Here is a 9,832-nt window from a genome sequence, read left to right as displayed (position 1 = left end):
CAATAACAGTTCAGCAAGCTTGGTACCCAACTGAACCTTGCTCAACTTTTACCTTTCCTGCTCTAATATGCTATGTTTATCTATTTTGAAAAGAAAACCAAATTTTGGGAGATGGTTAAAAAATTTTGCTTGGGGACAAGTAAAACCTACATCTTAAATTAGCTAATGTCAATCAATTTTCAATCAACATAAATCATTAGCCAGCTAGCTACCATTCTGATGATATTAGCTAACTTCAGACAAGACTATTTCCAGGAGCTATTGAAGGTCCCCCAACAACATCTTTTAACAATCTTTAAAACTTGTTTTCTTTTCATTTCATGAGCCTCGCACATAATATGTAGAAGTACAGGAAAGGAAAAAGCTGAGACAAGTTTTGCAGGACATAAAGCTTTTTAGGGATGGTTAAAAATGTTTCTGGGGGATCTGTAAAAGCAACACAGATTGCATTTTAAGTAAGCTAATGTTAGCAAAGCATTTGCTAAAAACATCAAAACAAGACATCTGATAGCTAATGATGGCAAAACTCTAGCTAATAAACAATTAATTTGTCTTATTTTCAGCATAGACTGGTCTAGCACCTAACATAAAATACAGGGAAGGAAAAAGTTTAAGCACAGAGCAAAATGGGTCAGGACTTTGAGGGGTCAATTACATGACTTAAACTTTTCTTTGTCTGAAACCCTCAAAGAATTTCTTCTTTTTTGGGTCACAGCCTATTTAAAAACACTTACAGGCATACTCTGGCCCTCTAAAACTGTCTGCCGGCGAGGATGCCTCCCTGTCATCCACTCAGCTTAGCCTTTACGGTGTGTTAGGAGAGAAGAACAGAAAGAACAGACAGCAGAGTTTTAAGAAGCTGGTGTGATCACAGTTTAAGATCCGTGCAGTATGACTTCAGAAGGAGGAGCCTATAAAAAACAGTATGAAATCCAGTGAAGAAGAAAGTACTAACTAGAAAAAATTGGTTGTTTGTGCATGTGTCCTTAGAGAAGAAAGTCATCCAGTGTAGCTACAAAGACAGTGCCAAAGGTTGAACAGTGTGTGTAACTAAGATCATTCAGTGTTAGATGATGTTCCCTGACCTTTGCGCCTTGTATGTGTGGCACTGCATGCAGAGAGGGAGAGAAAGTGTTTGTGTGCATGTATAATTTTGTGTGTGTGTGTGTGTGTGTGTGTGTGTGTGTGTGTGTGTGTGTGTTTGAATGTATTGAAGCATCAGTACAAGGGATCCCTCCAGGTCGAGTATTGCGATAGTTTTGTAGGTTTCCATTGGTAAATCAACAGTTGTAAATCCCAGAGATTGACATCCTATGGATGTACTTCGGGTGATGCAGTGGGGTATAAGTGAGATCCAAATGCAACAGGCTGAAGTCCATCCCCAATAAAAAATAACCAATGAAAACAGAGGAGGTCTCCCCCTCCAAAAAACATAAGATATTATGTGGCCTTCTGCAGAGCAGCTTTGCCACATTTGTAGCTGCAAAGTAGTAATAAAACCAGTTCAGATCTCAGTGTTCAGTTGTATATTTGCACATACAGTTTAATAATCAGTATGCGGTCAGAAGAAGACCACCTTTAAAAAGCAAAAAACACGTACAACAGCCAAACAAAAAATGCGGGGTTATTCCAGGCTGTGGAAATTGTTGAGTCTGTTCAAGACTATTAGAGACTGTGAAATATGACTGGGTTTGTTTTTTTAACTTTGGCTCTAAGATCAAAGGATTAGGAGGTAATTTGTTACAGATTAGACATGATGACAAACTCTGAAAAAAACTTTGATTAGATTAGGTCCTTATGAGCAAATCGTGTTATGCCATGGTGGAATTCCATAAGAAAAAATGTAAAAGATAAAAAGGTGCTCTGCTTTTTTTTCTTTTGCAGTGTGCAATCATGAGCTGTCGAACTCTCAGCAGGTCAGGAGCTTTTCCAGGAAAGTTACAAGGCAAATGTGTCTATTGCGAGCCCATGGATTGTCAAGAGTCAGCCTCCAAAGTTCCAGTGAGAGCTGTGAAGTGTTAACCCAGCTTTTTGGAGTCTCCTCGTGACTTTCTCAAGTGAACAAAACCACTTATTCTATTCTAGCCCCGTCGTAAGCCGAAACACTTAAGGAATGAGAGCTTTTAAGATTTGAGAGGAATTTATAGGCTGTTAACTCTACAGCTCAACATTTTTCTTGGTCTGGGAAAACTTTTGGCTCTGCATAAACAGCACTGAAGTGATGTACACTCAAGTCCATAAGTTAGTAGAAGAGAACCACCCATCTGACAGGGACTACTTCTTGTGGGCAGTTCCTCTGGTCGTGCTGCCAGGTTTGTTTCCAGAACGACGGACTGGCACCTTGGATACAGGGATTCTGGTGCGGGCCGGGGGAGGCGCACAGGTCTTTGGCGGAGGGGAATCGGCCTCTAGAACAGAAGAGAGGGCTGACTGGCTTGCAGAGTGGGGAGGTGGCGTTTGCCTGCTGCTCACTGGGATCTTGGATTCTCGAGGAAGGCTGGTGCTGCCTTTCATTGATCGGAAGGAGGAAGAGGAGGAGGAGGAAGGGGGAGTTGTGGGACTCAGTTTGTATTCAGTGGATGGAGAAGGCGTACTGTTTAGATCCTCGTCCTGCTGCTGCTCTTCACCCTCTCCGTCCTCTTCGGGGTCGTTGTAGAGGTCATACAGGTGGTCTCCGGAGCAACTGTCACGTGATAGGGCCATCTTCTGGTTACGCTGCAGCCCGCTCTCATCAGGTGTAGCTGTGGGTGTTGCTGAGGGTGTGTCCCAGTAGCCCTCATCACTAAGTGGCTCTTTCTCACCAGGTGATGTGGGATGACGGCCATGTGCGTGAGGGAGGGGTGGTTTAGCTGCCCGGTTTCCTCCTCCACCAACAACTGGAATCTTACTGAGCCCCAGCGCCTTCACCTGGGGGATCTTTCGGTCTGTACTCCTGGAGGCGGAGGGCAGGTGGCTGGAGGTGGCGCGAGGGGGATAAGTTGAAGTTGGGGTAGAAGAGGGAGGTTGATGTGATCGGGGCAGCGCAGGGGAGTTGTCACCTGTGGACGGCAGCATGTGCCAGAGCCCCTGCATGTCTGCATCATCCACTCCTTCTGGACTCGCCATTTCTTCCCCTCCACCCATGTAGGCCACCACACCGCTACCGGCCGGATGCTGCTGGGGTGGAGGAGGCGCCCTGGCACGGGCTGGGAGGGAGGAAGGCACTGAGCTTGAGGAAAACATGGGCTGTGTCAGCTGGGAGGGTAGAGGGGTTTTGGATGGGGAACCACGAGTCATGGCGCTGCTACCTACAGCTCTTCCTGCACCCGCTCCCACACACCCCCCTCCTCCACCCCCACTGCTGCTGCTGCTGGTGCCACTGCCCCCATTACCCACCGGCCCCTCCTCATCTGCGTCAGCTATAATGTCACCGCAGCCTGTCAGTGAGTCGAAGCTCTTGAGGGACGTGACGTCAGTGAAGAGGAGAGAGCAGAGGCGGTCCACCGAAGGCTCTGAGGGCGGGTCGCCCGTGCTGCAGCGATCCAATGGGGGTGTAGCGAGGGAGGGGGTGAGGCTGGAAATTGAAGCTTTGGCTTTTTGGATGGGAGGGCGCAGTGGCGAGTCAGTGGGTGTGTAAGGAAAGGGGGAGTCTGGCTCACCAGATGGCCCTGGCATGGCAACACAGTGTGGGGGTGTCATGGTAACACTAGTGGTGGGAGTCTCTAGGTTGGGTTCTGTCTCTGCATTCCCACAATCCTCTTGGTGGTGATGCGGAGGCGGTTCAAGGGTGAGTGTAATATCTTTAACCTTTTCAGGTTCAGCGTCCTTCTCCCTCTTCCCTTCCACTTCTTCCCCATCTCCCTCGTTTGTTTTTTCTTTGCGTCTCCATCGCATGCTGCTGAAAAAGCCCTTTAGGCCCCTCCCTCTTCTGACAAGCCCCGCCCCTCCATTCTCACTCGACCTAAAACTCCCACGTCGGAGCAGAGAGAAGAAACTCAGCGATTTACTTAGCGACCTCACCGGTCCCGCCTCCAGACTGGCAAGCCCCTCCCCTCTCTGTCCATCAGCATCGTTGTTGGAGCTCAACAGTCCATCATGGGTTTTGCTCCTAACGAGGTCCACCGACGCCACCGAGCTGTTCCCGTTTAAAGAATTCCCATTGTCAGAATTCCCGTTGTTAGAGCTGTTTGCAGCCCCTTTGTTCCTGAAGGAGAAGAAGCTGGCCATTCCAGAGCCGGTGCGCCGCTTTCCGAAGAGTTTGAAGGCAGCTTTGTTGATCTTCCCTGTAGGCTGGGGGTCACTATGAGGAGCCACAGGAGGCTCCATGCACTCCGACTGCACCTCCATTATCTAGCACTCTATCGCTCCCACTCTATCGTCTCCCTCAAGCTCTCTAGCAGCCTCTCTGTCCACTCACCCCCTCTCTCTGTCTCTCTACACCCTGCTGTCTGGTGCTCTTTCACTCCCACTCTGACTTGCTCTAACGCTTGCCTGCTGCTTTTCTCTCTCAGCTTCCCTCCCTCCCTCCCCTCCTCTCTGTCTCTCTCTCACACACACACATGCTGGGAGCTGCTCCTTACTGTATCCATGGCAACTGGGTGGGCTAAGCAGCTTTCGTCAACGTTGGCGGGGCGCCAGTGTCTGTCCTCCACTCCCTCCCCCATCCTCATCCTCCTGTCTTCCTCTACCTTCCCTGTCACCAATGCACTGTTTGCTCCTCTCCTTTGACTGTTCATCAATTTATAAGCTTCCATCCCTGTATGTGCATGTGTGTATGTGTGTGTGTGTGTGTGCTGGACATGTCTGTAGTGTACTTGGCAATTAAGTAGAGATACACACACCCACTGATGAATTATGACGGATTAGACATGAGTTCAATGTGTTTCAGTGAGCTTTGAGTCATGAGACAGAGTGGAATGGCTAATTATAAAGACTGCTCGCATACTTGTTTGGATTTGATGGTGTTTAGACATGTAAGTGGAACATGAAGGCAACGACGGTGGAATCAAATCTAACAAGTGAAAGTCGACTTAATGGCACTTAAGTTTTACATCTGAATAATGTGATTTCTTTGTGTCTCACTGAGGTAAGTCATATCAAAGCTTCATGCAAACAGTAGCTTGACATTACAAATTTATCAGCATTGCTTGCTCTGTGTGTGTGCATGTGGAAAAGCTCAGAGTAAACAAAAAATAAGCATGTCAGGAGACTCAAATACAAGACCTGCTGATCAACAGTATGAGTGAGCTTAACACACACACACACACACACACACACACACACACACACACACACACACACACACACACAGCTCAGACATGCCTCCAATACAGTTTGGGCCAGACATATAGGCCATATGGCCTCAAGCTCTCTTCCATATGGACACACAGGACCAGGTGTCTGAGAGCTATGACAACACATCTAACTGTCATGACATCATCCTAAGTGTCTGGAGGGGTGGGAGTTGTTCAACTGTTTGTGGCGTGCAAAATCCAGCAGCTCACTGTACTTGTGGTGTCCGACCAAAGTGTTGGACCCCTCAAGTTTAAAGAGCTGACTGAGGGTTAAGACTTGGCTTTAAGACTCACACAGACAGTGAGATTTTAACAGTCTTTATTGCAAGCTGCACTGTCTGACACAAGTAAATATACAGGAAAATGTGATGACGTCCGTCATCAAATTTCTGACTGTTGTCCCAGGCTGTCTTGGCCTGTCTTGAACTTCTCTCACAGTGTGATAAAGGACCACCATTTTGGAACCACAACCACAGATATCACTGTGTTTCTGTCATGCTGGTCATCCACAACTCATCACATACTGACAATTTGTCACTGCCCCCCAGCACTGTATACTGAAAGCTGCAGTAATATGACGACATGGACTTTCTCCCTCATTATACTACATCAACAGCCCCAGGCGTCTTATACGGCTGTGGCTGGATTTACATTGAAGTCACTAGAAATAAATTAACAAAACAGGCAATTAATTTAATACTCAATTAATCACCGAAGGTCTAATGTTAATGACAGGTTCCCATCAAGTCTATGTGTGTTTGTCAGTGTGTGTTTATGACCACTCATGTAATTAATGCGCAATCTTTCTTTTTAAATAGGCTATACTGTTAGCACCTACCTTGGTAACCGGCAGAGTTTCAGAGGGCATTTAGAACAATTAACTCTTCACTCACTGGAGAAAAAAAGCCATGTATATCCTAACTTGTTGCCTTATTGTTATTGTCCTTTTCCAGTTCTCTTAATTGTACACAAGACATAAAATATATGTGTAAAATGTCTTGAACTCTTGTTTAAACAAATGATTATTGCTGTTAGATAAACCCCGCATTAATTCAGTGTTTTAGAAAAAAAAAAAAAAGAGATTTGAAGTAGGTGCTCCCCATGTCTCCTGTTGAGCTACTGTTTTGGAGGCGTCTTTCCAAAAATATGTCATCCTCACCTGCAGTGGATTCACCCAGAGTTCCCCTTGTTTCGTGCTGTGTGTAATCCACTGAGGGTGCTCTTTTTACTGCCTATTCTATCCTCCCAACCCCCCATGAATCTCCCTGGTACCCCGACCCACTTACAAACCTCCTCTCCCCTCCTTCCTCCCCTCCCCTGCTCCTTTTCTCTCTCCTCCTCCTCCTCCTCCTCCTCCTCCTCAGTTGCTTTGGGCACAGGCTCTCCTCTTCCAGCCCACTGCTATCAAACAATGTCTGCATTCATCCGCCTAAGGCAACACACACACACACACACACACACCCACAGATCCACAGACATGCTCACACCCACACAAACACATTTCGAGGGCTTCCCCAGAGTGAAGCGCTGAAGCATATCTTCCTTATGCTCTCCCCAATAAGAAAGATAATCTGTCCGCTCAGCCCACAAGTCAGTCACCCAGCCTGTCTGGCTGCCAGTCAGTCAGTCAGTCACCCAGTGTGCAGGTTTTCAGGTACATCAGACACTCCAGCAGAATGCCCTACAGCCATGCTCGCAGGTCAGCTGGCTATTGGATGGACTTGAAGCTGACTCCGAGCAGCAGATGGCTGGCTGTGAGTGGAGGCTGATCAGTGGGCTCGGTTATCACATGATGAGACAAAGGAGTTCTTAGGGTGGAAATGCATATCGTTATGCTGCTTAAATCATTACTACTGGTATGCAATATTTGTATATTCTGTAATTTAAGACCATTATCATGAATCTGGCAGCCTGTACCAGCCTTCACGGTCAATTTCACAGCGATGAACCAGGTTGGATTTGGCGGGAAAGCAACAGGGTTTAGTGGATAATACCTCAGAGCAATGATAATAATAAAGACAACATGCTTTGACATTCATTTTACATTCTGATGGAATATATTTTTCACGGTAAATGGTTGCATTTTTTTTTTACAGTAAACTAATACTAATATTATGTGAACCAGATCTACCTAGTGAAGGCCAAAATTACAGAGGGACACTCTGTCTTTAGGTGACCGCACAGACAATTGCAATACTGTGGGTAGATAATGTGATTTAATTACAAAAGTAGGCATCGGTCTGACTACTATGAAGTTTCACTTTACAGTGCAGCTCTATTGTAATGTAAAGTAAGTAATAATAATAAAGAGTCTAATACTGTCTAATGAAGAACTTATTATTTACAGTCGTAGTATTTTCAGTTGTTTTGTTAATGTGTACAGTAATTTGTGTAACTGTAGTTCACAGGCTTTTTATGCAAAATGCAACGTGCTCTCTTCAGAGCGAATGATTAATTTATTTGTCTAAATTTTAACATGAACGAGAAGATAGACACATTCACAGCGAAGCAACCAAAGGAGTACACACCCTATTATCTTTATACACACACACACCCTCTCTCTTCCTCCCCCATCTGTCTAAATAGGGTTCCCATTTCAGCCCCCTGAGTGAAGCTCAGCTCTAAGTGGGACAGTTAGAGGACATTTTCTCTCTCTCTCTCTCTGCTTCTCTTTCTCACTTGCTGTGTTTTCTAATAATATGGCTTGTCTGAATATGCCTCCATGCAAAGAGTGTGTATCCTTTGCACCATGCCTACATGTAGCCAGTGAATGTGTCTTTAAACTCTCCATGCTGTGCTAGCAAATGGCCTCAGGATGCAAATATTGACACTATTGTACAGTACATGGGTGTGTTTGGGTGTGTAATGCCAATGGAAATGTATGAAAGGACGGATAAGCCATGGATTAATGTGCTATTTGAATACATGACAAAAGGTATTCCACCCTGTGTATTGAAATAACATTGTTGTTATTGAAATGAAAGTACACATCTTCTCCTAGGCAAAATCATATTAATCGTTTTTAAGGTAAAGGAAATGCATTTATCTATTTATTTTCACTGCTGTACAGTAGTTCTCTAAAGTGTGCTCTAAGTATTTTACTGTTTCCACATTAACTCCTTATCATCCAACATTATCTGATTACCATGAGATTACCACTGGTGCCTATTGTAAACATAATGGTATATCAACAGTAATGATCTTTTCTTTCTCCATTCCAAATAAGTCTTTTATACACTGGTATCAACCTTGTTAACTTCAACAAAGCCTTACTTACTTATTTTGAGATAAGTGCAATCTCAGCATCAAGATAAAATCGCAAACAATTCTGCTTCTCCAAACTTCAGCAGCTTGTTTACTTTGGAAATGAAGGTACAAGGTTACGGCCACATGCAGGATTAAACCACACTGAATATAATCATAGAGTTATAGATGCATTTCAATCAAACAACTGACCCAAAAAAAGAAAACAGGCCCCTTTCTGCCCTGTGCTCCAATAACGCTTAAGTTAACTCAGTAACTTTGTCAATTTTCTTATTTTCATAAGTTTGTTAATGTTAACAAAACACTAGCTAACTGGCTAATGACTGCAAAATGTTTGCTTAATAATTGTTTGATCCCAATTTCAGTTGTGCCACAAATTATACACATGATGTTTGTTGATTTAAAAGATTATCTTAAGTCAAGAAGTTGCCATTTGTCATAAAACTGTTGAGGTGGATGTGTATGTAAATGTATGACGCTTGTCTAGGGTGGGAGCAATAAAACCTGTAATACATATCCATATGTTAGTTTAAATGTAATCTATAGTGCAGTATATACTGGCATGTCAGTACAATACAACACTGGGCAGGTCTGTGAAAGATTTATAGTGCAAACAAGGCACAGGTGTGGCTGTTTGACCATGGTTAGTCTGTTATACTACACAAACAAAAGCTTGCTCTGATACTGTCACACAAAAACGGATTACACACAGACACACACACACACACACACACACCATCATCTTCATCATCATCATCATCATCAGGGGTCCTGTTGGTCCGGTTGTTCAAGATTAAGGGTCTTCCAGCTCCCGATTAAACTAAGCTATAGTGTCTGCGTACATGTTCGTGTGTGTGTGTGTGTGTGTGTGTGTGTGTGTGTGTACAGTATTATCCCCTCCAGGGATTACCCCCTGTGCTCTTTTGTTACTTTAGTAATCAACAGGGAGTGTCACTAACTATTATTAAGCTGTCTAAGCACAGACGTCCCAAACACTTTTACATCCCAAAGGCTGAAAAAAACTCTTTATTTACTCACATGTGCATGCCTCATACTAATTATAGAACAAAGATTGTGTATCATATGATAGAGAAAGGCAGTAATGACTAATCATGTCATTAAAATGATGGATGACCACATCATGCTTTGGCCATGCTTTGTAGAACCCTAGCCGCATGATGCAAACATCTAAAGAACCAACATGATGCAGAGTTCAAGATGCTTGCTGATGCTCACCCTCTTTTTTTTGGATGCGTCGTCATCATCAGAGACGCAGAGACTGTCCATAAAATTTC

General features: G+C 44.4%; 1 protein-coding gene across 1 annotated transcript; it reads right to left on the bottom strand.

Annotated features, from left to right (window-relative positions):
- Positions 1-512: 512 nt before the first annotated feature.
- On the bottom strand, positions 513-4,438 carry amer2 (APC membrane recruitment protein 2). The gene has a single exon (XM_084710314.1). The coding sequence runs from the start codon at positions 4,324-4,326 to the stop codon at positions 2,275-2,277; it is 2,052 nt and encodes a 683-aa protein (XP_084566440.1). The 5' UTR covers positions 4,327-4,438; the 3' UTR covers positions 513-2,274.
- Positions 4,439-9,832: the final 5,394 nt, after the last annotated feature.

This window comes from Lutjanus erythropterus, chromosome 21, assembly GCF_056507025.1.
Source record: "Lutjanus erythropterus isolate fLutEry1 chromosome 21, fLutEry1.hap2, whole genome shotgun sequence".
Classification (NCBI taxonomy): domain Eukaryota; kingdom Metazoa; phylum Chordata; class Actinopteri; order Lutjaniformes; family Lutjanidae; genus Lutjanus; species Lutjanus erythropterus.
Note: the sequence above shows the minus strand (reverse complement) of the source record. Positions and strands in the feature narration are given on the sequence as shown.

What these genes read in the sequence shown, in the direction of transcription:
- amer2 (XM_084710314.1), bottom strand. Translation starts at nt 4,326, where the DNA reads ATGGAGGTGCAGTCGGAGTGCATGGAGCCTCCTGTGGCTCCTCATAGT.